The sequence below is a fragment of the Megascapheus bottae genome, chromosome 38 (assembly GCF_031878675.1).
Source record: "Megascapheus bottae isolate mThoBot1 chromosome 38, mThoBot2.hap1, whole genome shotgun sequence".
NCBI lineage: Eukaryota > Metazoa > Chordata > Mammalia > Rodentia > Geomyidae > Megascapheus > Megascapheus bottae.
In genome coordinates, this window is record NC_143546.1 from 3,224,811 (window position 1) to 3,252,768 (window position 27,958).

The window sequence follows — 27,958 nt, forward strand, 5'->3', positions numbered from 1 at the left end:
ACTGTCTCAGGTTGTACAGGAGCGTTCGGGACAGACCGAGTACCTGGCATACGTTACATATCGATTACTGGCGGTACTTTCCTTAAAAAAAAAAAGGAAATGTTTTGCAAAAGATAGTGTGACTCACAATACAGACACACATTTAGTTATATTAGATGTACATCGTATAATACCATCTAGAAAGCAATCACTTTACCTTGACTGGACACTGTGTTACAGCAGTGCATAGTGTTCCTTCAAATAACAGGGGTTTTTTTAATAGTTTCTTTCAAACACCTACCATACGGTTTTGCAAAACAAAGCTTGATGTTTTTGTTTTTATAAATTTGGTAGGATAAATTGTTAGGTGCACACAGCTTCCGGAAGACGAAGAGAAGGGAGGACAGATACACTTTTCCCCACGTACATACCCTCTTACACTATCATTTTTTGTTACACTAAAAAAAAAATTAGGAAATAAAAAACTGTTAGGACAATAAGCAAAAGCCTGTTCCAGTTTAAGATCAAAGCCAAGCTTCTGAGCGGGGCGTGACGCTTGCTCCGTATCTTTCACAATGCTTTCCAGTCCGCTATATGAACACTGAGTACAGACAAATGTAGAGTCGTCACAAAATACAAATGTGTTGGTCACAATTTTGTAGAAAAAAAATAATAAGATGTAGTATCTGTTTTCCCATGTCAGCTCACAGTATCTGTACTGGAAATTTCTCTAAAATTAAACAAGTCCACAGTAACATGGCTGAAAAGAATACTCCTGCACTATGAGACAGAAGATATGGGGTTCAGAGGGGAGCCCATCTGAGTGAGGACTTTATCCAGCCACTGAAGAGGCCCGTGGAGGTGGATCTCGATCCAACACGGAGTGCTGGTAACGTCCTGCCGGTGGTACTCAGCGCCCCAGCCCTGTGAAGAGGAACAGACACCACATTGACGACGAGTCTGAACTAATATCAACAGTGCAGACAGTGCTACAGTAAGAAGATGCAGAACACAGGCAAACAGAGCAACTCCCACAAACCCCGGCAACTGCTACGTAATCAAAAGCAAGACAAGCCAGGTGCTAGTGGCTCACGCCTGTGATCCTAGCTACTCAGGAAGCTGAGAACTGAGGATCATGGTTCGAAGCCAACCCAGGCAGGAAAGTAGTGGTGGAGTACTAGCCTTGAGCAAAAAGAGCTCAACGACAGCACTCAGGCCCCAAGTTCAAGTCCAATGGCTGACAAAAAACAAAAACAAAAAGGCAAGACAATAACATTCCTGAAATAAATGTATTGTTGTGATTGCCAGTCCTGGGGCTTGAACTCAGGGCTTAGGCCCTGTCTGCTAAGTTTCGTTTCGCTCTATCACTTGAGCCCAGCACTACTTTCAGCTTTTTCTGTGTAGGTGGTACTGAGGAATGGAACCCAGGTCTTCATTCATTCTAGGCAAGCACTCTGCCACTAAGCCACATTCCCAGCCATAAAATTTTTAATAACACACTATTTACCTAATCGAAACCTGTGGGGTTAGATACGTTTCAGAATTTTTTCCATTTTAGAAAGGACTCATGCTCTGATATTTAACAATGTTAAAACATTAGAATTTCTTCTGTGAATATGTTCTCATTTACTATGATACATAAAACTCCCCATCCCCAACAGTCTCATATAACTTCACGTAGATTTTGTTTCTAGTGTTTTTTGCTGTGGTTATTTGGTCTGCTTCTTATGTTTATCAGAGAAGTTATTGTAGACACTGACCAGTGCATGTATGTTAACTTTAATATGATCACATGGCCTGTACTTTCAAAGGTAGGAAATTAATGAGATGAAATAAACTGTTAGTGTAAGTCTCAGATAAAAATAGCTCGTTTTTACATCTATTTTCTTGGATTAAGTTTTCTGGCTTGTTGCTTACAGGTCCAGGAAGATTAAGGGGTCAAGGAAGTAGACAAGAGGGAGAAGGTGGAATGGACAGTAAAAGAAATGTAAAAACCTTATATTTTTTTACAGGAGAGGAGCTGGCCAACAGATCTGTACAACAGAACCACTGGAAAGCAGCGCAGACACTGCACGGAACTAGGCCTGAAGCACAGCGGCAACAGCTGCTCTTCTTTGGGCTGAGCTTCAAGAGCCTTAGTCATGGAAGAATTTGCAAGTTTTGTTCGTGAGCCAGAATCTTTGACATTTTCAATAAAGTCAGGCCAAAGAAAGCAAATTATAGAGATGACCTTTGAAAGTTCTCCACAACAGAGCTTAGATAAAAGTCGTTGCAGTATACTCATAATTTTAGGATTCTAAGTAATTCTAATAAGGGTCTCAAAAAACAACTATAATATTAAATGTCTCCTACGTGAGATGCTATGTATACCTAACCCTTATCCAATGTAGAAATCCCAATCATGTAATTTATGGGTAGATTACAAAATGAAATAGATCAATTATACGATGTAAATGATAAAACTCAGGAGTTTCAACTGAAATGCCTATTAGATCAGGCCAAAAGTCACGGTTGTCTTGCATTTAAAATGTTTCATTATATCCAGAGAGGTGCAAATTTCCAGTGACTGAAACTTCACTCGCCTTGACAAAGCTCATCCGGATGGTGCACATTTTGGTGAGCTCATACACTGCCTCGAACCCGTGGTTGACAGACTGGGCCAGAAGCTGGGCAAACTCCTGGTTGTTGAAAATCTTGAGGCTGCAGCTGCTGGGGATCTTACACACCGTGGTGGGGTGGAAACCATGGTGGAAGTTGCAGTTCCTGCTCTGAACAAATATGCTGCTGTCGCTCAGACACTCGGCGTACACCTCCCCGCCGACGTAGTACAGATGGACGCCTGGAAGACGAGGGCAGCGTCAGCCTGCACAACCCTGACAAGAAACCCCGGCCTCCCACAGGTAGAGGTCCTTCTGCAGAGGAAAGCCCCGAACTGCAGCCCAAGGCGAAGGGTCCTCAACCAGCCAGGAGGAAAGCCTCCTAGGTTTGTGCGCTCACTCCCAGGTGCCTTCCCCACCTCTAAGCACCTATCGTAATCAAAGCCATGGCCTAAACAAAAACCACCAACTGCCTTGTCCTCACTCCTTTCCTACAAACTACCTGACTTGGGCCGTGTCAGTTTTTTCCAGTACCAGGGTTTTTACTCATGGCCTTAGGCTACCACTTAGCATTTTTTGCTCCTGGCTGGCATTCTACAACTTGAATGATGGTTCCAGTCCAGCATGTTGGAAATGGGGCCTCAAGAACTCTTCTGAGGAGCTGGTTTCAAACTGAGATCCGCCATGTCTCGGTCGTCCATGCAGCTAGAGTGACAGATGTGAACCACCAGCACAGGGCACAAACTGCTGTGTTACAGACTTTTTGATAACAAAAAGGGTAGCAGAATTTCAAACAAAAATAAAGGTACAAGTGTAGTTTCAGGCCACAGAAAAACCTTTTAAAATGCAGGCTTATCTTTCTTCAAACTTTTAAAAAAAATTTTAATTAAAACATGATGCGAACATGTGAAGGCTGTGAGAATATGTTCCTACAGAACATCTTTTTGTAGTTTTGCTTTATTTTTTAACATACATGGCATCACCGTCTATTAATCAGAAACTTGTTCCCTGACCTTTGAATTTTGGGCGATTTTACAAAACTTCAAAATGTCCGCCACTGTGCATATATTTGCAGTGGTGCGTATAATTCTGAAGTCCCCCCCATGGGGACCCCTCACAAGTTTAAGGCTTCTGCAGCACACACATGCAGAACGGATCTGTTGTGTGTTTTTGGAGCCAGGCAGGGTTCTAGCTCCTGGCTGCTGCCAGTTTAAATTCCAGTCAGGATCTTTTGTGTATTTCTGGGACCTTCCATGATGCCTGACACAACACATGACTAGATTCAAGTGAACAGAGAGAAACGCACGATTACCTTTCCCAATATGTCGCCTTGTGTTTTCAATCGTCGAATTGCGGTTGACATTTGACAACAAACCCAAGCAGAATCTACTTTTGTTATTTGAAGGGTCTGTGAATCCATCCACCAGCACACTAGTAGAAGATGCATGGAAAGCTTCCCCGACACGGTTGTTTAATTCATAGTACACAATTGAACACCAGTGTTTGGGCTCTTCGTAGGCAACAGGCTGAACATCTGTGAAGAGACCATAGAAAACAAGTTTAATCAACGATCTACCAGGAACTGTGGGTTCTTTATGTATTTACCCTTTAGCCAACCAAAACACGATGTGAAACAGGAAATAGTTATTTATATTCACTGTCGTAGACACAAGCCTAAATCACGACAGCTAGATATCTAGAGAGATTGCTATGGATGATCCTAGCCTGCTCGGGTTCTACACTAAGTGGCTTATTTTTTTTTATTATTATTGTTAACAATGTTGATTTTAGCTGTGTTAATTTGAATACCTGTTGACCTCTTGGATAAGATTTAAGGCAGAGAAAAAAAAGACACATGTTCCAGGACCACAGGCTACAAATTGGTATAGTCACCATTCTCTAGGGAGCTGTACCCCCAGGTGACAGACCTGGTGTGCTAGGCTACAGTTGAGGCCTGGGAGACAGGTGGAGGGGAGGTTCACAGATCTATCTAGCAGTGCAGGGAATGAAGGAAGATCTTGGAAGACAGGGGAGGATTCTTACTGGTGACTGAATAGAGGAAATCTACCAGAGTGGCTTAAATTTTTGAAGAAATTATTTCTCCGAGTTCTAGAGGTGTCAGCAGATCTCAGGTCTAGTGAATTCACTGCTATGAACTCATCTGCAGTGACCAACCTTTCCAGCACTAGGTCTCCACACACCATCACACTGGGGGTGGGGCCTTCCACGAGAATTTCAGGAGGCACCGTGAGGCCCATGAGCATTTCAGTTTGACTTCCCAATGTCCAAGTCCTTCTCATATACAAACACAAGTCTTAACTCATTCCAGCAGCAAGTATAAAGTTTAGAGTCTAGAACTCGTCACTCCGACACAGGTGAGCTAGAGACAAAATCCCAAAGCAAATTCTTCTCCAGCTGCCACATGTGACACTGTGTAAATGAATCGTGCAGGGGGCTGCAGCCTCAAGGCTCAGGGCCTCCAATGTCCACAGCTGTATCCAGCTTGCTGGAACCAGGACAGGCCCCAACAAGCTCAGCACCCCTTCAAGACCATTCTTCCACTGGGGTCTGCAGCCAGACAGACTCACTGTCCTGTTTGACCAAATCTAAGACCTTGACCTTTCACTGTCCTTTGGGTGAAATTAGCTATATCCCAGCTTTGGGGTGACTCGCCAATCTCATTTTCAGTGGGCAGGCCAGCAAACCCCTGGATGTGCCATTCTCACACACCACTCCCTTTTTCACAGTAGGATGAACCTTCCACGCCTTTTAAGTTTTTGATTCTGCTTCTCTTAAATGGTTCTTTCTCTCTTTATCTCACCAGGAAGCAGGTGGTTTAACACTTCGTAAGAATCTGCTGGGTCAAACATCTAATTCCAGGGCCTCAAAGTTCTATCTCACACAAAGTACTAGAATATGAACAGAACTCGGCCAAGTTTTATTTGCTACTTTCTAACAAAGATACTTTTTATTGTTTTCCAAGAACATGTTACTCATTTAACTTGGCCCTCACTAGAATCACAGCAATTCTGCCTTTTTCTTCAGCCTCTATAAATTACTTAGTTTCAGAGCTACTTAAGTGCAGCACCCCACTTTTCTGTTTAAGTTGGTGCAGATTGCTGAAACAATAGAAATTTTATGTCTCCCAGTTCTCAAGTGTTTCTAAGCCAGTAATCTCTCCATAGAGACACAGGTTCAAAAATATACAGAGAGGGGGACTGAGCCAGTGAAACTCTGAGCAGCTGTGGTGGTACAGGTGAATCCTTCTTTGAAGACAGTTCTAAAGTGGTCAAGTGAAGTAGGAGAGCATGTGGGAAGTTCAGGATCCCATCCCTAGCATTGCAAAAAAGTAAAGTGGGCAAGGAGGCACAAGAAATAAAAACAGAAACAAAACTAATACCTCTGCTGGATATGCTGGGCATTATCTGAGGAATCAAGTTGTTGCTTGTGTCCATAGGCTGCGAGTTGTCCTGACTCATCTGCTCATCGGGCGGCATATAGGCAGGAGGGGGCGTGTCAGCTAAGAGGAAGAAAACGACATGAGTTCAAGTCTCAAAAGAGCCAAGGCTTCAACCTGCTCAGTTATTACTCCAATAGCATTAAAAAAAATACAGTGCTTGCCTAGCATGCACAAAGACCCAGGTTCGGTTCCTCTGTACCACATACATAGAAAAAAAAACTGCAAGTGGTGCTGAGGCTCAAGTGGTAGAGCTCTAGCCTTGAGAAAGTCCAAGGACAGTGCTCAGGCCCTGAGCTCAAGCCCAGGACTGGCAAAAACAAAACAAAACAAAACAGAAAAAAAAACAGTAAACTTAGTATTATCATCCGGGCTCAGTATTAAACATCACACACACACACACACACACACTGGACACAGTTCTAGGGCAAAACAGACAGTACACATATAGCTCCTAAAGCATATAAGCCCATGTTTATTTTTGCTCAGATACCTAGTTCTACAGTATAATAGGCTCCATACTAAAGTTCACTAATACAGGAATCAAAGGTCAAGAACTTGGCCTTCAAGTTCAGAGAAACTGTAGCTACCATTAAACAGATTATCTTTGTGTACCTACATGTAATAAAGGCCTTTTAAATGATTAAGATGTATATGATATTATCATTTAACATTAGAGATAAAACAATGTCCCTTCAAAATCTGCCATTGACACTAATATTAATGGTCTAATTCTTTTACACTGTCTCAACATAGCTGCTGGTTTCCATTAAATGGCTAGATTAATTCACTTGGGAAACTGAACTAACCATGCAATCTGTTGCGTTCCAACACTCTTCCTTGCAAATTTTTGCAAAAGCAACCTCTAGACTTTTCCTTGCCTCAGTAACTAGAAAACCAAATATAAAATGTTTTTCACAGCCAAGTTTCAGGCTATAGTTTGAAATGGTGCTATGACCAGCACTGAATTTAAAGCAGGATGAACGCTTATGTTTGGGCAATTTCCATGAGCAAATTAAACAGCTGGTATTTAATTCCCCTACTACTTCCAGATTGTAAACATATATTACTTGGCAAAGTAAGATCTGAGCTCTTCTGGAAATCAAACCATTATTATTGAAAGGATATACAGTCACAAACCATTACCTCTTGTTGTGCAATGGCTCACCCACGAGGATACAAGAATAGCCTTGACTCCCAGGCGTTCCATTTAATTTATTTTCTTATTGGTAAAAAAAAATCTTACCTGGGAGCTGAAATGGACTTCCTGGTCCAGAACTGGCAGGGGAGCTGGGATAGGTGCTGCCTGCAGGGGACGGGGGGTAAGGGCTGTTTGGAGATAAGGGGAAAGGGGTGCTGTTGGGCTGGTGGAAAGAATCTGGAAAGGTGGCATTCTGTGGCATGTGCGGTTCGTTGTGGCTCAGGTTTCTAAACTGAACCAGAAGACTGTGTTGTGGATTGAATTCATTATGACGAGGCACTAACACTGGAGGTAAGACTGGAGGAAACAAAACAACAAAACAACAGAAGTCATCAGTCAGGGGTACCCACAGTAAACTTCCCACCCACAACTAAGACACTGGCGAGGCCAGGGAGGGAGCTCACTCACCTCTGTAACCCTAGCTACTCAACAGGCTGAGATCAGGAGGATCATGATTCAAGACCAGCCCCCGTGAAGACTCACAAGACCCCTCTTAACAGAAAGAGGTGGGGGTATGTCTGTAACCCAGCTCTGTCAGGAAGCATCAATAGGAAGACTATGGTCACTGCCAGCCAAGGCAAAAAGCAAGACCCGATCTTAAAAAACAATCAGAGCAAAGGAGGCTGGACATGTGGTTCAAGTGGTAGAGTGTCTACTTCATAAAGCGCGATGATTCAAGTCCAGAAAAAGAGTCTGATACAAACGATGTACGCAAAAACACCCAACTAATTAAACAGGTTACTTTTAGGAAGGGTTGTTTTGTAGAAAGCTTGAGGTCTTTAGTCCCATCCCCCCAAAACAAGGCGACTATAACTGCACACTTGCCATCCCAGCCGTGCTGGAGGCTCTGGGGAAGAGGATCACAGAGAACTTCTGGGAATTGAGGAGCAAGCTCTGAGGCTGGGAAAGTGGCTCAAGGGGGCCCTGAGTTCAAACCCTGGTTACCCCTTCACCCCCAAACAGAAGTTACAGAAAGACAACACCCACATGTGACCAGACCACTTTAAAAAACCAGGAATTTCCATGACAGTGCAAGGGGTGGGGGCGGGAGAAGGAGACAGAAAAGGTCTGGCAGCTGGCCTAGCTCTGCACTAGAGAGGAAAGCTGGGACCTCCACATCTCCAGCTTTGAACGCTTCTAGCATTCTTAGTAAAAATGCTCTAATAAGGTTTGCCCTACTGATAACAGCAATGTTTCCTCATAAGTTTCCCATTCAGAATGGCTTCAGAATGGGATCAAAATGTAAACATGTACAACAATGTCTACATACATGAACAAGAACACTGTGAAAGAGAAACTTTAACCTTATTCAAATGTTCACCCAAGCAATCACATTCAAATGCCCAGAATCTTCCAACTCTCAGTTTACCAATGCCATCTCTTACACCTTTTCTGTCTTGACTAAAGCAAGTGCATTTCAGAATCCCACTTGGATTCAGAAGTCATTCAGCACCTACATCATCCCAGTTCTTGGTCAACTAGAAGTAGAGACAGGCATGACAATCAGAGCCTGCTCATCAGTGCGGCGCTGCTCTCTTCAAGTTTTGTTCTGTGCTTCAGCAACTGCTCTGCCTCTTACAGAAAGATGGAAGCGTTGCCACTGAGAGGAAGGAGGATCCGGGGTGGATGTGTGAGCTAACTAGCAAGCAGAAAACACTGAAGGAAGTAACCAAGGACTTCATCTGGCAGACATTTCTTTACCTTTAAATATATATATATATATATAGGTATATATATATACATATACATATACAGTTAAAAACTGGCTCATTTGCTTCCCTCTTACTTATACATTATCTGTACACATTTAAAAATATTATTTTATTTTCATTCAAAATAACAAGGAGTTAGGAGGCAGACAAGAGATAAACTTCCCCAAGTAAACTTAAATCTGTAGCCATTTCCTTTAAGACTTACGTTATGCATTGCTAAATAATGCATTTGTATGGCTATTATTCATTTGGCAAGATATTACTTGTATACTTGCTCTATTGGGAAATGAAGCAGCATTTTAAATATTTTATTGTATTTCCTACAATAAAGCCACATCAAACTTTACTAAATTAACTCCCAGGGCTTATTACATACCCACAAGTTCAAGCCCCACAACTGACAAAAAAAAAAAAAAGTGAGATACTTCTATAAGCCGGTCATCATCGCACTATGGCAATGGAGTGACACACCGAATACCCAGACTTACTCTGAGCAAATACCTACTTAATCTTCCTGTCCTCATCAACTCATTCAGGCAGGCCACAGCTCTCCAGGGACTCAATAAAAGCTCAAATAGCAAAGGGCAGCACTAAAATCCCTAAACTGAACTTCCTCTGATAGCACAACCGCTGCTCTGCTTTTGCCAGTCTTCATGTCCACTATTAGACTCCTATTTTTACACACAGGTCTTATCTCCAGGGTGGAAGACAAAGACTGGCTGCCACAATTCTGACCTCTGGGGATTACATCCCCCTGCGTATCAGGATTTGCGACAGGATGTTTGACAGCATTCCATAAGCACAGAACGCCAAATTATAAGAATTTCCTCCTTCCCTTACTGGCTTTGAAGAAGCTGCAATGCCTTGACAGGTTTCCACACTGTTAGAAATAGTCTGTGGAGAGGGAACCCATAATGCTGGGGAGGGGATGACGCAATGTGAACGATGTATGGGGAAGGCAGCCTTCAGCTAACAGCCAGCAAGAATTTGGTGAGCTGGAAGATGCAGATTCTGCAGTCCTCACTGCAGCAGCTCTTCCTCAGCTCTAGGCCTCTGAGAAGATGTTGGTCTTTCCCAGTACCTCAGTTAGAGGACCACAAAGATCTCAAAAGACCCAGCTAAAATAAGATGGGACAATGACCCACAGAAACTGTGAGGTAATGGGATAGGTAGAGTCTCTACCTAGGCAAGCCAAAGCCTTTGGTTCAAATCCCAATACCAAAAGTTTAAAAAATACAATAAAAAAGACAATCCTCATTGAAGTAATAATGTACTTTAGTGGACAGCAGTAGATAAGAAATCAGCAAGGGTTTTGGTTGTTATGGTTCTTATGCTGGCAATTTTATCCCCAATAAAACAGCGTTGGGAGGGAGAGCCTGAGAGGAGGTCGCTGGAGACTGGATAACGTGCTAGGAATGAGTTTGTTACAGCCTGGCCCCTCGTGCTTAAGATCCTTACCAGATCCACTCCGGACATTCCAGCCTCTAAAACCATGTGTACAAAAATTATATTGCTTATAACCTGTCCAGTCTGAGGTACTCTATTATCGCAGTTGTAAATTAAGGAAGACATCAGCTTATGCAAGCACAAAAAAGTGCTTCCCGAGTACCACCTACTCCGAGCCAAGGAACGATCAGACATTCTGGACAATGAGTGGACAGGAAAGATGGAGGCTCGGGAAGGCCCTTGCTCACATCAGACAGTAAATAAAATGATGGGCTATTTGATCAGACAGAACCGAGTGAGAAAGTACGCCACGGAAGATCCTGGGTGGAGAGTAATCTCGGGGGAAACATCAGGATTAAGAAGCATGGCAATCTCAAGGAACAGAGAAACTCTCGAGGACAAGACATATGGAACTTTACAGAAACCTGCCGTCAGCAGATAGGAAGTCTGTGAAGTGTTCTTAGCAGGGACTGGTACAGTCTGACATACATGATTTTAAAGATCATTAGGTGTAGAAAACACAATTCCAAGACCACTTTGTGTGACAGGTGCTAAGTAGTGAGGTGTATTTTAAAGGTACTGCAAGCAGTCTTTGTCAAACTCAAATGCAGATTAAGAATAAAAGATAATCTCTAAGAGTAAGACACGAGGAACTACATGAATACTGGTGCCACAGACCGTATAGAGGAAAAAGGAGAAAAACACATTTGTTGGGATCACAATCCAGGAAGTTCTATCCAGCCACGTTTACCTCATATAAAGATGTGGAGTAAGTCACTGGGTATACAAGGATAAAACACATGAGAAAAACTAACTCTGGTGTTCAGCATCTGACCGTTAGCATGTACATGATTTTTAGACATGTGAGACAACTATGGACTCATGACAGCACTTAAGAAAGGCCCAAGTCCTATGAAACAGGAGAGTAAGGCAGCAGAGATCGAGCCAAACCACAGCGGGAGGAGAAGAGTGTAGTTAGTGTCTTGTTAAGTCAGCCGGAGGAGCTGTGAGAGATCAAAATGGCACGCCGCCGCCGACCCATCCTGAAGATGAAGACTGAGAAAGCAGTAAATGGTTGTCTGAGAGGACAACTGGGAGGAAGCACTAACTAGAAAGATACCAACAAAGAAAGCGAGCTGAAGATGTAGAGGTACTAAAAATTAAGAATATTCTACAAAAGATCTGAATTGGGGAGACGGGTATGTGAATGAGGTCAGAAAGGAATCCCTTTTCAATCCTTTTGATTTTAGGATAATCAGTATGGAGAAATGCTTGCGCGCGGTCAGGAAACAGAAAAGGGAGAGGTAATGCGGGGAGGAAAGACGATACTGTAAAAACAGAGCTCTTCTCTCTTCCCCAGCCTAGGACTGGAGCTCGGGATCTGATGCTCGCTTTCAGTCCTCCACTGGCACTCCACCACCTGAACCATGCCTCCAGCCCAAGAAAAAGGCTCCTGGACAGATAAAAACAGAATCTATGGTACACACCGAGGTTAAGCTTTAGAGATACAAGTGATTCACAGCAAGGAAAGGGGGAGTACATAAGCAAGTGTTCACAGGGAGTAAAAATTAGGATAAGCCACTTGGAAGGTTCATCACCTACATTTAAATTGGAAAAAGAAATGTAAAAAGCCAAATGTAAACTCGGTATTCCTTCCAAGACAGAAATTCAAGGCTAACACAGCTTGGGAACAAATCTACGTATCTGCAAGTCAGGCAGAGATGTGTTTTTGTTGCTGTTTTAAGTTCTTCTCAGTAGAGCAAAACCTACCTGGACTCTCCACTCTCTTGTAGTGGTATGGATTGATACAAACTTCTTTCTGCTTGGATCCAAAAGGAAATTCACAGATATCCAAGGGCTTGAGCTCGTGGTGGCTCTGCAAATCAGGCCAGCGCCACACTCGACAATATATAACGTGGGGCAAGCCTTTTCTGTGAGAAACTTGCAGGCGTCCATCTAAAGAGCGAGGGATAGTGACGCATTTGCTGGGCTGTCCTGGGCTGCTCAGGGCTTTCTCCAGCTCCTCCATGGCACCCTTCTTCTTCTTCAGCTTCTTCACCAGAGCGTCGACGGCCTTTTCTGCCCATTTCTCTTCCTCGTCACCTTGCTTCCAGCCCAACAACCGCTTCACTGCTGGACTAGTAAAAGAAAACAAGCTGGCCATGGACGTCATTTGATGTGACTCTTCAGAGACCTTCCCAGAATCAAAGTCGGCAGCTGCGAGAAGAACGAGTCACGAGCCGAAGTCCCACGCTGGGCCTAAGAGACAGTCCCAACTAAAGTGGAAGTGTGACATCGATCTTTACAAGTGCCATATGCTGCTTTCATTGGTTCAAGTCCTGAAAGAGAAATTAAGCCAATTACATTCATATACATTTAAATCAATGTAACTGAAACTTATACCATTGACAGAGGAGAGCAGAAAGATCATTTTGAAGTAAACAAATGAACTTTTCTCTACAGGTTCTGTGTCCCCTCAACTTCCTTCTTTATAACGGAAGAAAGAATTCCCTAGCAATGCCAAATAGTAACCAAAACAGCCTTCTAGAATTTGATTCTGAAATTCATGTGACATGCTACGTCAATTCTGAACAAATCCTTCCCCATAGGATCAAGGCTTTTCCCTAACGTCATGATTCTTTTAAGAATGTTTCATAGACCGACATGGCTTGGGTAAGTCATGGCACTGTTCAAGTCACATTATTACATGTCAATACTAAAACTTATGTGGTAGAATAATTCTTAATGTTAATTGTTAAAATCAAGAATGCTGAATAATCTTTAAAGAATTAGTATAAAATTCCACCTCTGAAAGGTCAGCTTGTATTTTGTCCCTTATCTATTGGTCTCTGTGTATTTCAGCACAGCACTTCATGAAGATGCTCCAGACAAACAGCCACCCTGCAGCCCGGAGCTCGTGGCAGCAACAAGAGAAGTACAGCCCCGTGGCCTCCACTGCCCAGAGATAGGAAAATCCCTGTCATTCCCTCCCACACCAAGTTCCTATAGACAGCTGGAACAGTATTTAGAAAACCACTGTCAGAACAGATCATGTCGCTTTCTTGTATTATTTTCCCCAAGACTGTAGCTCTGCCTCTGACAAATTCTAGCAAATTCTAACCACAGCTACTGTAGATTGGGGGACATATTTCCAGGAAAGAATGAATATGCTTGGGTCGAACTCAGGTAGAAATAGTTAAACTAAGTTAAATTCAATATATTGTGAGCTTGCTATATGCCATAGATGGTGGACAACTAAACAAGCTTTTCCAACACTAGCAGCTCTACTCATTGGGCATATATCTGAGATGCTGCAGTGGGCAGTATAGGGACAGGCACTGCCTGAGTGCTGATTGGTGACAGTGGCTCTCCCATCTGCTACCCAACCCCCTTGCAGGATGATTTTTGCCAAGCAAACAAAACTGGCTACATTAAACTAGAAATACAACAGAGGAGACCCAACAGATCAAAGGGTGTAAGGTGTTCTGTGCTGAAAGAACTGTAGGCTATAACTCAGCTGTAGCTACAAGGAGGAGGCAGAGTAAGGCCCATCTGGATACAGAGTCAAAGCATGGTTTGTTTCTCATGAGAAGTGAAATTTCCAAGGCAAAGTGATACGAATAAAAATACATGCTTAGGGGGCCTAGTGGTAGAGTGCTTGCCTCACATGCACGAAGACCTGGGTTCAGTTCCTTGTTACCACATACAAAGAAGTTGAAAGTGGTGCTGTGGCTCAAGTGCTAGCCTAGAGAAAGCCCAAGGACAGTGTCTTGGCCCCGAGTTCAGGCCCCAGGTATGGTGCAGAAACAAAAAACACCCAAAAAAACAAAAAAAGCATGCTCAGCCAAGGAAAGGATTACTAGAGCAAAGAGACAGCGTAAGGAACGGGAGACTGTGCTAGCATCCATCCAACAGGGGATTCATATCCGGATACATAATGAACTCTGAAAAAAGGACATGGTTAACAAGTATAATCATAAACTGGACGATTTCCAAATTTAGAGGTATAAATGGCCAATAAAATCATTTTTTAAAAATTCACCAGCTTGAGTCATAAGGAGGAGAACATGAGAACTACACCTGGATTCCATCTCATCTCAGTCACGCTGGCTAGCAGCAAGTGCGAAAGCCTCAAATGGTGGTGAGACAGGCAGTGTGGCTGGGACGTGAATGAGTGCAAATACTTCAGGAAGCTGTGTGGACGTTCTCAAGATAGTAAACACAGAACACCATATGAACCAACCACTCCCCTCCTGGGCACAGACATGGCCAGAGGAGCCAGAGGCAGCACACACTGGACACACTGGAACACCGCGTTCACTCCAGCCAAGTCAGAGGGTCAGCCCAGGTGGCCCATCAACAGGTGAATAAATAAAATGCAGTACGTATATATAATGGAGCCATAAAGCAGAAATGAAACGAATCTGGGTGCCAATAACTCGGGTCTATAACCTTAGCTAACTGGGAAACTGCGTTGGGGAGGATGGTTGGTGGAGACCAGCCTGGGCAAACAAAGTGCTCAAGACCTCATCTCACCAACAGCCGGGCGGTATGGTTCATGCCTGTGATCCCAGGTACACAAGACGTTAAGACTGGGAGGCTACCCGAAGCTTAGGCTGTCTCCTAGCTCAACGAGGTGTGGTGACTGCACGCTCTCATCCAGCTGTGCAGGGAGCGTCGTGACGGCAAGGGTCACTTTCCAATCTGCCTCAGCGACAAGGGGACCCTACCTTGAAAAGAAAGCTAAAAAGCCAAAAAGGCTGGGGGCATGGCTTAACCACCAGAGTGCCTGCTTGGCAAGCACAGAATGCTGAGTTCAAACCACAGTACTTACGCTGCCCCCCCCCGCCCCGAAATAAAAAAGATGAAATTATGTAATGTGCCGCAAACGTCTTGTTAAGGAGAAGAAACCAGACTCACAGGGGCAAGTAACTTCTCTTATGCGCAAAATCTACATGGAAGGAAGGAAAGAAGGCAGGGAGGGAGTCTTTACATTACTTTATAGGATACACATGTCCTGGCTTTTTCCTCTAAACTCTTCATTAACTTTTCTAGCTAATTGCACTTAGCTATACTTGGCTTTTTTTTCCTTTTTTGTCTGCTTCTCAAGCACTTAAAATTATTTCTCCATGGCCTTTGTTCTTTTTTAATATATATATATACACACACATATATATGCTATTGTAAAGGTGATGTACAGAGGGGTTATGGGTATGTAAGTCAGGTAATAAGAACATTTCTTTTTCAGGAGTGTTATCCCTTCCCTCCCTCTCTCAGGGCTTCTCTTCTGTCCCCACCCACTAGTTGCACAGCTCATTTTCCTCAGTGTCTGGGAAGCAGCACTGCTGCATTTGTTCAGCCTTTGTCCCTCCCTTTCTATGCCCCCCTCTTTGTCCTCCCCCAACACAGATACACTTACAAATAAAGCAAAAGGTTCAAAAATCAAAAGCAACAACAATGGGGGAAAACTCAGTAGAGGCCACAGGTTTAGACTATGAGCCAGTCTGCTGCATGGATTAAAAGCCTTCTCAGCAGCTGACAGACCAGGCAGGGCGGGCCTTCGTGGAGCACACTTCAAGATGCAGGGGCATTCTTCTCATCACACAGCAATGGTGGTGAGGGGGGATGACCTCGGGCTGTCTGCAGCCACCACCATCAACTGGGAGATCCCCGTTGAGAATGTGGATATGGCCACACTGGCTTCCTTCTGAAGCTGCTGGGGGGGGGGGGGCAGGACTGCTGAACAAGGTTTCTGGATGAGACGGGCATGTGCAAGGAGATAGGCCTTTGAGTTAACATCAGAATCCCGTGGTCCAGCGTGCTCACCACTCCTGAAGAGCAGCTGAGGCCAGAGAAGAACAAGCTTTCCATGTGTAGTTAACTATCAAAAGCTTAACAGAAATCCGTAAGCACACAGCAATTCTATTTTTTTACATTTTTTTCCAGGGGTTTGGAGGAAACCTTAATACTACTGCTGCAAATGCCACACCACCAAATTATTTAAAAAATTAACTCTACCTATTCAGATGGGATTCCCTCATTCATTCTCTGTTCGTGCTAACAAGGAATGTATATTTATAATTATAATCTAGTGTTTTCCTGAAATTTTAGTTTCTCTTTTCTTCTTTCAACAACAATAAAATTCAGGAGTATTCATCTAGTGCACAGTCTCAGGCTGACATGAGCCAAAAAAGATCTAGATAAAGTTTATTTCTGTCTTTTTTTTGTTTGTTTGTTTGTTTGGTAAGTCATGGGGCTTGAACTCTGTCCCTGAGCTCTTTAGCTCAAGCTTACCATCCTACCCATTGAGCCACAGCACCACTTCAGGTTTTCTAGTGGTTAACTGGAGATGAGTCTCACAGTCTTTAGTGCCCTGGCTGGCTTCGAATCTCAATCCTCAGATCTCAGCCTCCTAAACAGCTAGGATTACAGGTGTGAGCCACTGTGCCTGGCTTAGTTTCTCTTTTTCAAGCATAGCAAGTGTGAGGTCCTGAATTAGGTGGTACCACACACTCAGTGAGATGAGGTAGGAGACAGAAGATTCGCTAGATGGATGATAGGCAGACAGACTTATCTAGAGAAGCAAGTGAGCTAGGAATTAAGATAGTTCTCTGCTAAGCCTAGCTCCTGCCCAAGTTTTCTACCAAGAAATGTTCTTTCCCTAAAAGATCCTCTCAAAAACATCCAGCTAGCATACTTATAATTGTATTGTTCGACAGTAAAGATCAAAGCATCATGTCACGCTATGGGTGAGACCTAAATGTCTTCCAATTCCATTCTGACTCTACCTGGAGAGCCAGCCAGCTCTCACAGGTTGAAGGCTCAGGCTCTGAAAGCTCCCTGCTTCCCTCCTGCTGCTGCCAACTGCAAACCCACAGGTCTCTTTGGTTCTATGATGTTTCTAGGGTGCAACTAATTTGCTAAAAGGACTCACAAAGCTTAAGAGTACATCATAAAGACTGTATTAAAGGGTCTACATGAACACATGCAGGCCTGAGTCTACAAAGGTTCTCTGAGAGCAGGGCGTCCCATCTTTTTCTTGTGGTGATAAGGCATTTCAGCAGACAGATGCATTCTTGTCCAGCACGTGGCTACTGCAAGCTGACAAAACCACAAGCAGATTACACTCCATATTACCAGCCAACCCCCCCACCCCCCGCAGCCCTCCTCTGGGAGGTAGACTGCAAGTGCCCACCCTCTGACTTCAGGACCAGTCTCCAATCAGTGAACCCACCCCACCTCCCCACCCATTCAACTCAGGGAAGGCTGTGCTTGGAAGAGTACTTGGTTACCAATAACAAAAGACTGTCTTACACCTTTTTATCTCCAGAAGAAACCCATTAAAGCCCAGATACTTAAAAAAAGAAGGGAGGGGGGAAGGGAGGGAGCCCAGGACTGGCAAAGAAAAGAAAGGAAGGAAGGAAGCCTGATGGACAAATACACTACAAATTAAACTACCCCCGACTGCTTTTTTTGTAATATTAATTTTTCACCAGAATTCCTACCTCCAACAAGACTGTAGGACTCCAGAATGTTCAATGTCTTTCAGGCCACTGACAACCAAACAGAATGTTTTGATACTGATGCTTTGTTTTCTTTTTCTTTTTTTTTTTTTTTAGCACTGTCTGTCCTTGGACTTTTCTCAAGGCTAGAGCTCTACCACTTGAGCTATACCACCACTTCTGGCTCTTTCTATGTATGTGGTACCAAGGAATCAAACCCAGGGCTCTAGGCATGCTACACAAGCACTCTATCACTAGGCCAAACTTCTGGCTCTGATACTGATGTTTTCTTGATATTTCCCAGTGTGTGTGAGAAACTAAGCATAGAATAAGCCAAAAATTTCAATTACTCAATATCAGTAGTTTTCGTGAACCTGAAGAGACCCACATGACAGCAATCCAACAGTGAGGTTCTGTGACAACTATATGAACCCAGTCCAAAGGCAACAGTCCAGTGTCATTGACTGTTAAGGCAACCAAATGTTAGTACTGTTCCAAAGTGAAATCTGAAAAAACTTCTTTGCGAAGTTCTCCTTTTCCCTAATCCTTTTGGGTGCTCCCCACCATTTCCCACTCCTCTGCTGTCCTTTTTTTTTTTTTTTTTTTTTTTGCCAGTCCTGGGCTTGAGCTCAGGGCCTGAGCACTGTCCTTGAGCTTTCTCAAGGCTAGAGCTCTACCACTTGAGCCTCAGCACCACTTCTGGCTTTTTCTATGTATGAGGTACCAAGAAATTAAACCTGGGTCTTCATGCATGCTAGGCAAGCACTCTACCAATAGGTCAAACTCCCAGCCCCCTGCTGTCCTCTTCTTTTGTTCTTCCTAGACTCTTCTTTGTTTTTGCATTCCTCACAGCTCAGCCTACTGGCTTTTTGTTTTAGAGACACTTGTCTAGCATTATTAAGCCCTTAGCCTAGTCTCAAAAAGAGGCCCATTAAATCAAACAGCAGTGGCTCCCAGCTCCTAATGCTAGGAGGCTGAGACCTAGAGTCTTATGTATCAAAATGCAGGGCTGAAGGCATGACTCCAACAATAGTGGGGCCCATTACAAGCAAGAAAGCGGGTTCAAGGCCTGGTTCCAACACCCAAAACTCTTTTAAAAGGCTTAGAGGTATAATTTGCATTTTTGGTACCTTCAGGTGTTTGTCGGTTTGCTTATCTGAGTTCTGTACCAAGTCCAAGGGAAGATTCCTTTACTTACACAGACAATGCTCTAGATTAAAGCATATAAAACCCTAAAAACCAGGCTTCTACAGCAGCACTATTGGGAAGAATTTCCTACTGTATTTATTATGACTAAGAGGTGATATATTTAGTCATTAAGAAAACCCAAAGACAGTAGGCTTCAAAGAACTTAAGTCCTCAAGTTATTTTCTTTTGTAATAAATCTCCATAAAAAGCTACATCGAAAGTCATTTATAAATGTTAAAATTTCCTCTCAATTACATGATCAAGAATCCATTACAAATTCTCCTTTTTTTTTTTTTTACTCTGAAGCCCTATTAAACCAACTTTTTAGACAAGTGTCAAATAGACCCCTTTTCTTTCGAGCCAAGTCTTATTACATTAGTTTCATAATGGACTAACCAAGAACATAATACAACAAAAAGCACAAGTTAGGCTGAACAGTGCCTAAGAAAAACACTCTTCAGCTTAAAATCCTGAGAATTTCCCAAATTTAAACTCAGAACAGTCAGTTAGGTGAGTTAGTTCTGATCAATAATGGAGCACAAATTAAATTGTAGTGATTAGAGTTGCAAACTCAGATCTACTTAGGGGACCATAAATGGAAGGAGGAAAAGGAATTATATTATACCATTATAATCCTCAAGCAGGAAAGGAAAAGTGAAAATATTATATACTTGTGAATACAGTTGCCTAAGAAGGAAGTACTGTGCTCTAAATGGCCAGGAATGGGGGAGGGTGAGCAGGGCTGAGCAAGTAACAAGAATATCTGGTCCAGATAAACTCTGTGACTATGACAATCTATAACCCCCCAGTCCACTTTTTAAGGAAGGACAGAGTAAAGTGAGCATCATTAAGCCAAATGACAGGAGGAGTCCGGGCAGCTGGACTGTGCAACCAAGAAAGACAGCACAGATTAAGGTCCATACACAGTAGTGAAGACCAGGGGCTCAGATTCCTTGCAGGATTCCTGTGAGTAGTGCAGAGCTCTACCTCAACAGAAAGACATATTCAGAGAGGTCAAGGATGGCAACAAAACAGGATGAAATAACAGGTGAGCTAAGTGGGCAGAGAGGGTGAATGGAAGGCATGGTTGCAGGCACCCTGTAGGAATACACACACCAAGCCACAAGCACGTGGCTCACGCCTCAAGAGGCCCAGATCCGAGGATTGCAGTTCAAAGCCAGCCCAGGCAAGAAAGTCTGTGCAACTCTGATGTCCAGTTAACCATCAAAAAGCTGGAAGTGACACTGTGGCTCAGGTGGTAGAGCACTAGCCTTGAGCTGAAGAGCTCAAGGACAGTGCCTAGGCCCAGAGGTCCAGCCCCAGGACCAAAAAAAAAAAAACAAACTACTGAGAGTCTACTACACATCAAACACTCCATGCTAGGCACATGATAGACTTATAAGACACTACCTATACTTTCAGATTTTGGAAAATAACAGAGAAAGGAAGGAGATAGCAGGTGCTACAAAAAGGTTCACATGCCATTTACCATTCATCTAATTTCACCTTAAATTTATTTCTATATGATAAGGCAATAAAGATAAAGAGGGAAGGGTGGGTGGTGAGAGCATGAACCGCAAGTCAAAAGCCAGTTACTAAATAGGCAGGAACATGGACTAATTTTACACTCAAAGTTAGAAGCCCTTAATAATTAAGTTTATAGTTTGATTCTAGCTTACAAAGACCTGCTTAAGCCAGGTGTGGTGGCTCACACTTGTCATCCTAGCTACTCAGGAGGCTGAGATCTGAGGAACACGGTTCAAAGCCAGCCCAAGCAGTAAAGTCTGTAAGACTCATATCTAATTAACCACAACTGGAAGTGGTGTTGTGGCTCAAGGGGTAGGGCAGTAGCCTTGAGCTGAAGAGCTCAGGGACAACACCCAGGCCCAGAGTTCAAGCTCTACAACCAACAACAATAATAAAAGATCTGATTATTGCTCCTTTACTGATGTCTTTTGTGATTTCCTAGGGAAATAGCTAAAAGAAAACTAGACTAATCAAATTTAGAAATCTGTGAGGTTTCTGAAATTCTTCTGAAAGCTGCATCTGTTGACAACAAAAACTCAAATGTCACTTAAGCATTCCTTGGTCACAAATGAAAATCTTGTAAAATTAAGATCCTAGGGGCCTGGCCTGGTGATACAGTTTAGTGGTGGAGTACTTGCCTTGCATGCATGGAACCCTAGACTGAATTCTGGGCAGGGCAAAAACTAAATTTTTAAGGAGGCAACCCCTCCCTGAAACACACGCGCGCACACACACACACACATGCACATGAGCTCACTCAGGATCTCCTCTTCAGGAAATCTTCCCGGGACATGCTGGTTCAGGATGTTCTACTCTTACAGACACACTGCATCCCACGTCTCTATCTAGACTCTTGTATTTACCTATCCAGCCTCCCCCCAAAAAAGGAGTCCTGGGTGTTTTCCTTCTTCAAATTCAATGGCACATATGTGCAATAAATACTTGTTTAGGAACTGAAAAAGACATGTAGTTAAAAAATAAAAACAAAACCAAAAAACAAAACTTGGGAAAGGAGCTCTGGGAATGTGCTTCAACACAATGCTATTCTTTCAAAATAAACCTGTTCCTGTTTCTGGGATGGAGGTGGAAGCACAGCAATTGCTTGTCTGGGTCCGGCAGGGGGGCTGCTAAGGTAGGAGCATGACTGGTCTCAAGGAACCCCAAGAGTAATAAAGCAAGGAAGGAGAAGGAAGGGAGGGGTCAAGGTGTAGGACAGCCCCAGCTGACATGAAGGAACTCACTCAGAACTGAGTGAGGAAACCTGACGGTTCACAGAAAGAGAGAATTCCCTTGGCCAGTGTGCTGAGAATGCAGGGAGGTTGGGGGGGGAGTAGGAAACAAGGGTGAAGCCAAAAAAACCCATTCAGAGCTGCAGGAATCTAGGTGAGGGTGGGGATAGCTCTGGGGCAGAAGGGCAGCGGGAGAGCCAGCAGGATTCATGATGGCAGAGATATGGGGTGTGAGAGCAGGAGTCCAAGATGGGAAGGTGTCAGCCTGAGCAACTGGAAGAGTAGGTTTGTCAGACTGGCTGAGAGGAGGCTAAAGGAAGACCAAGAGTGAACTTTCCTAGGCAGTAAACAGAATAAAACGTTGTTGTGCTTCATAAGGCTCTCATTTCAAATAAGGCCATATGAATAAACAATCCAAACGCAAACCTAAACACTCACAAACCATGCTCCAACATCCTCCCCTACGCACAGTGCATACCCAGCCTTCAAAGTACATTCACAGAAACACTTTCCTTCACTTTCGGCTCCAACTTCTGACTGCTTCAATCCAAAATACAAGACATGTCCCGAATCTCCCCCAAAGCCCCGAGTTAGCCACAACAAAATCTGCGGGGCACCTCACCCCTCACAAGGGAATGCCCACATCGCTACAGCTCATCCTCTCCTCAGCCAAAGCAGATCCCCCAGGGTCATCCATGGCTCTACGAGTTCAGACCCACCAAGCGTGGAAGCTGGCCAGCCACCCACATCTCCACCCAGAGTCACAGGTTATGCAGCAGGTTTGGGAACCAAGAAGCTGAGTGAGGCCCACCTTCAAGGAAGAAAGACACCGCAAGTACACACTGGAGGACAGCTATCCAGGGGTGGGGATGAGCTCCACCAGAAAGCCCTTATCCCTGTGGTTCTGCTAGCAAGAGCAGTCACCCCCTCTCAGCAAGAACTGACGCTCATTCCCTAAATCCAGGTAGAAAACTGCTTCAAACTTGCAAACCACATCGACAACTGCAGAGGGGCAGGAGAAATCGAATGCAAGATTGCTCATAGCTCTTCATGATCCCAAAATCCCATTTTCTATAGAAACAGGGGACATAATCACATGGGCATTCAGACTACTATCTCCAAGAAACACTGAAGTCCTATTTCCTCAACTGTAATTCCCAATTTCCAAAGACATAACAAGTTCTCAGGACCGATTCGAAACCCTGCAGGAGCTAAACGGAGACAGCAGCATAACCTTCTTGCCAGCCTTCTCTTTTCCTTCACACAAGTCTTTAGACTTTTATCTCCCACATCCAGACCTTTGCTTCGCAGTTTTTGATGTTCTTTCGGCTTCACCTGCTTCTCCAAGTCCTCTAATTAAGCAGACACTGATCTAGACTGAGGGCTCACTCCCACAGAGGCTGCATGATTTCCTACACTGCCACCACAGGTATGTGAGCTTGCTTGCACAGGCTTGTGGGCACAGGACCAGACAATGCCGGTCAGTCTTCACAGCTCTTGCCTTCAAGTTACAAGACCGTCAACTCATTCCTGTCTCTAAGCAGGAAAGGGTAACCTGCGTGCATAGTGTGTACCCCAAGATCCCGACATTTCACACACTTGCCTCAGAGGGTGGAGTTCAAGTTCCCTACGGAGAAGACCAGAGTAAGATGCAGCTCTGGGTATCATTCCTCTAATCTACCCTCAGCTCCAAAGAGTGTGAAGTGGTCCGTGAGATCTTTCAGTGGACAGAAATCGTGAATCTCGGAGGAAAACCAGAGGACTGGCCTTGAAATGTTTCTGCAGTGCCCCTCTTCCAGGGAGCACACAAACCAGAATAACAAGATCTCAAGCAACCATGGATGCCCAGCGGATCTCAGCACACCACAGAAACACAAGTGAACAAAACAAAACTTGCCTTGAAAGCAGCAGCCGTGCTCTGAGATCAGAAGTGAGAGCCTCCTCTCTGGCTGTTAGGTCCTGAGAAAGGTGGTAAGGAGACCAAAGGTTTTCACTGTTATTTACTTGATTTTTCTTTCTTTTTTTTTTGGTCCATTACTTTCAGTATAACCAAAAGGAAGTTACAATCTCGACACAGATCAAACCATTTTCACATTAGGATTCAAACGCAAAAGCTATTTAAATTAACAACAAGCTTAATTTAAATTAACAAGTGAATTAACATCATAGAGCTGCCTTACTGAGAAATTCTTCCCTCTAAAAGATTACCCACAACCAAGTTAAAACACAGGAAAGGCAGAGGGAAAAGAGTCACTGAAAACACCTGTCAGAACCAAACCACAACCTTCCCTCCTTGCTACCTAGGACAAAACACCGACAGACAGATAAATGATGGTGACCCATGGAAAACCTGAAAAACTCAGTACTTACATATTTCTACATGGTGAAACAGTAAAAGCTGCTACAGAATGTAACCCTGAGGTGGTCCCAGCAAAATTCCAATTAACAAATTCGAAAAATCTTTAAGCTTCCACGTGTGAAAACACCTCTCCGCTTCACAGCCCTATTTAGAGGTAAACAGCATAGAGGTCAGCAAGGAGCTGGATAACCCAGCACAGATCTTTCCATCACTATTACTGTTAACTCTGGAAGTAGAAAGGGAACATGTCAACAATAATGGGGGGGGATATGCTAGGAAAGCACTTTATATCGGCCTTTTTGTCTTCTACCTTCCCAGACACTCTTTCCTTCAGAATATCTAGATGGATAGAAGCCATCTGGTACAATCACTCCTGATAAAGGAAAATCTCCTCTAAGGTCTCTGATCCCATGAGTAGAGACATAAAGTACCTTTAACCCCCCAAGTGGGGAGTGTGAGGTGCTTCACAAAAAGCACAGAGGAGAGACAAGGTACACAGGCTATGGGGAAGAAAACACTGGAGATGGATAAACCAAGGAAATAAAGATACCTAGACAGCCTACTGTATGCTCACACTGGTTCTGAAAATCAGCCAGAGGTGGGGCTCACTGCCTTAACCAATACTGTTATATAAATATAGATATCTCCATCTGTCTATCTGGTAGCAATAAATATTGCTAAGTCATTAAAGTGGGGGGGAGAGCTTCCCTAATTCAAAGACTGTACAAGCTACTGGGAATATTAAAGTATGGATAAAACAAAGACCATGCATGAGATGGATTCTTATGTAACAATTCAATGTATGTAACTAAGATACAAAAAAAAAAAGGTGATTACTTCCTAGTCTTCAAAACGCTAAAATCTTTGATTTGAGTAAGTTACAAATCTGTTTTCAGCAGAGAAGAGGGAAAAACATTGCCTATGTTGAATGTAAAGGACAAAAAGAGCATCGCTGCAAATCATAATGTTTGGGTTCCTGATGAAAACAGGAAACAGGCTACCCAGGTATAATTATGGTTGTAGTCTAATGTGCCTGCAGGTTCAGCCAAGAATTAAAACCCAGTAGAGAGGGTAAGCAGAATCCTCTTACCTTCTACCTCCCCACAGAATGCAACTTTTAATGATACTCTTAGCAACATGTTACATAACCAACAGTAAACAGCAATCTGATTCAAACCTCATTAGGAACAGCATTCTGCCACCATCTCCCCCTGAAATTAATAGCTGGCTTTGCCAGCGGGAAAAGAAAGGCAACACACATCCATCTACCCATTTTGGTGGCGCCTACTGCACTGAACCAGACAAGCAGATAATACGACAAGACCTGGACAGAGCCTACAAAAACGTTCCATGCTGTTCTACTACTGTGCTTCTCTGTCTCTCTCTCAACTACATACTGGCATGTGGATGCATTACACATTATAGGAGGCTACCCCTGCAGGTCAGCCAGCAGCAGAGTGCTAACCAAATCTGATTCCAGCACATGGGGGAAAAAGAAAATCAAGAAGTAGAGAAAAATCTTCCTAGGCTTTCCTATCTTCAACTAAGATCCAGAAGGAATGGAATCACCAGTGAGAAATGGTACTTGTACCCGCGACATAAGAGAGGCCCCAGAGGTAAGTCAGGTAAAAAGGACTGAGGTAGAGAAGTGAGGATGAGGATGGCATGGGGTTGTGTGTGAGGATAATGAGAAACATATGAGAGGTAAAAGTATCTAATCATAGGCACAACCATTTAATCATAGGCACAACCATTTAGGAAGGTGCAATTTTGGTTGCCACTTCTGAGATGTTTTGTACTTTTACCACCTCAAGGACTGTCTTCAGAGGAAAAAAAGTTATCAAAAGGATGAAGGAACATAAACTAATTTGTCATGAATCTGCAACTAACTCCTTACTTACAAGATCTGGGACATAATAATGTCATACTCACATCAATACGTGTGAAACTGCCACACTAAGTGCACGCTAAGTGTTTTCCCACAAGAGACACTACTGCGCTGGCACCTTGCCAGAAATGTTAAAAAAAAAAAAATATCTGGAGTGTTACCAAATCCACTGAGAATTTTCAGTCTGTCAGCTTTCAAATTAAAAAAGAAAAAAAATTAAAGAAAAAAAAACAAAAACCTAACTGCTTTCGAGATCAGCTCTTCCAGGCAAATTCAAGTATGCTACTTCAAAAACAAACACAAAGACACCCACTTGTCCCTTTTTCTCTCAACTTCTGAAGCCAAGCCCCCCCATCCCCACCTACCCATCCCCGCCTTGGTGGCTAGATAAGAACACTTTAGGCGGGACTTAGGTGTGATGTGACAAACCCAACCACACTTCAGACTTACTCCACAGAAAAGGCAAACTTTTCTGTGAGATAGACTTTTATTTACTTTTTTTTTTTTTTGGCACCACACCTGTTTAAACTCCAAAGCAGCCAGCAAACCCCCCCCTCAACCCACTTCCCAGTCCCTTCACCCCACTTCCCAACCCCCCTCAACCCACTTCCCAGCCCCCCCCTCACCCCACTTCCCAACCCCCCTCAACCCACTTCCCAGCCTCCCCCTCCCCCCCCCAAACTCCAGCTGGTCAGGAAACACAATCAAGATAAAGACCTGTGTGAGTGTGAAGCCAATTCTCCACTTCCAGAGCAAGCCTGGACTCTTAATTCTCCAAGGCCTCCAAAGAAAACACACATCAAGGTATTTTCTATGTACTTAACTGGTTATTTCAAATCGGATGGGGAAGGGTGGTGGTGGTTGGGGGGGGGGAAATCAAGATAAGCGGGGGAGGGAGGGGGGGTGGGGACCTGAGAAGGGGCATCACTGTGTGTGAAGGAATGCGCCTCCTACCTGGTGAATCTCATGTGACCCTTCTAGCAATCACAACAAAAGCAGTTATCAACACACGCACGCACGCACATCGGGAGAGCCGGTGAGGGGGGGCAGGCATCCTGTCCTTGCCCCCGATCTTTTTTTTTCCCCCCCTTTGGGGGGGGGGGAGGAGGTGGAGGAGGAGGAGGACAACCCAAATGTGTTCTGGCTACTGAGCATGCTCAGACTTCAGACCAGGCGCCACATGCAAGTTTTCAAAAGCTGAGTAACTAAGAACCCCAAGAGTAAGAGGAAAAGGAGGGGGGGAAAATAACAACAACAACAACAAAAATAATCCACCCCAGGCGAGGGCGTGAGAAGAGGGGGGGGGTGAATGCAGTGACCCCCGGCCGTCATCACGAGGGTCGTGGGGGGGAAGGATGGCTCGAGCCCGCTCCTCCCCGCGGGGGGACCCCGGCACCCCCCCCCCCGCTTCCCACGGACACGGCCCGGGGCCCCGCCCCACACCCCCCCCCCCGGGGCGGCGGGGAGGCCGCGGGGCGGGAGCGGGGCGGACGCGCGGAGCCCGCGGAGCCCCCGGGCCGGGCGGGCGCGGGCGAGGCCTCCGCGGGCCGGGCCGCCCCCGAGGACCCGCGCCGCCGGCCCCCCCGGGACGCAGGCCTCGGCCCGCCCGGACGCCCGCAGGCCCCCGGGGCCGCGTCCGCCCCCGGCCCCCGCCCCGCGGCGTCGCCCACCGCGGCGGCCCGGGGGCCGGGTGGGGGGGCGGCCGCGGTCCCTCACTCACCCGCCGCCGGCCGGCCGGGCGCGCGCTCTCCCCGTGCCGCCGTCGCCCGCGCTTTCTCCCCCGCGCGCCAACTTGAGGAAGCAGCCTCGGAACGCGGGACACGCGCACGGCGCCCGCTCGCGCAGGACCCGGATGACGGAGGGGGGGGCGGGG

At 44.7% G+C, this 27,958-nt stretch overlaps 1 protein-coding gene across 6 annotated transcripts; it reads right to left on the minus strand.

Moving 5' to 3' along the window:
• Window positions 1–129: 129 nt before the first annotated feature.
• Window positions 130–27,885, minus strand: Smad5 (SMAD family member 5). Of its 6 annotated transcripts, XM_090325485.1 has the most exons (10): window positions 27,040–27,062; window positions 26,803–26,866; window positions 24,209–24,341; window positions 23,736–23,797; window positions 12,163–12,731; window positions 7,280–7,531; window positions 5,977–6,096; window positions 3,889–4,110; window positions 2,562–2,818; window positions 130–903 (listed from the first exon to the last, which is right to left on the minus strand). In XM_090325485.1, exons 5-10 carry the CDS (start codon window positions 12,563–12,565, stop codon window positions 760–762), a joined length of 1,398 nt encoding a protein of 465 aa, XP_090181611.1. In that variant the 5' UTR covers window positions 12,566–12,731; window positions 23,736–23,797; window positions 24,209–24,341; window positions 26,803–26,866; window positions 27,040–27,062; the 3' UTR covers window positions 130–759. The 6 variants fall into 6 exon arrangements, with proteins under 6 accessions (XP_090181611.1, XP_090181612.1, XP_090181613.1 ...); XM_090325486.1 differs by lacking the exons at window positions 26,803–26,866; window positions 27,040–27,062 and adding an exon at window positions 27,806–27,874; XM_090325487.1 differs by lacking the exon at window positions 26,803–26,866 and having other exon boundaries at window positions 27,040–27,072.
• Window positions 27,886–27,958: the final 73 nt, after the last annotated feature.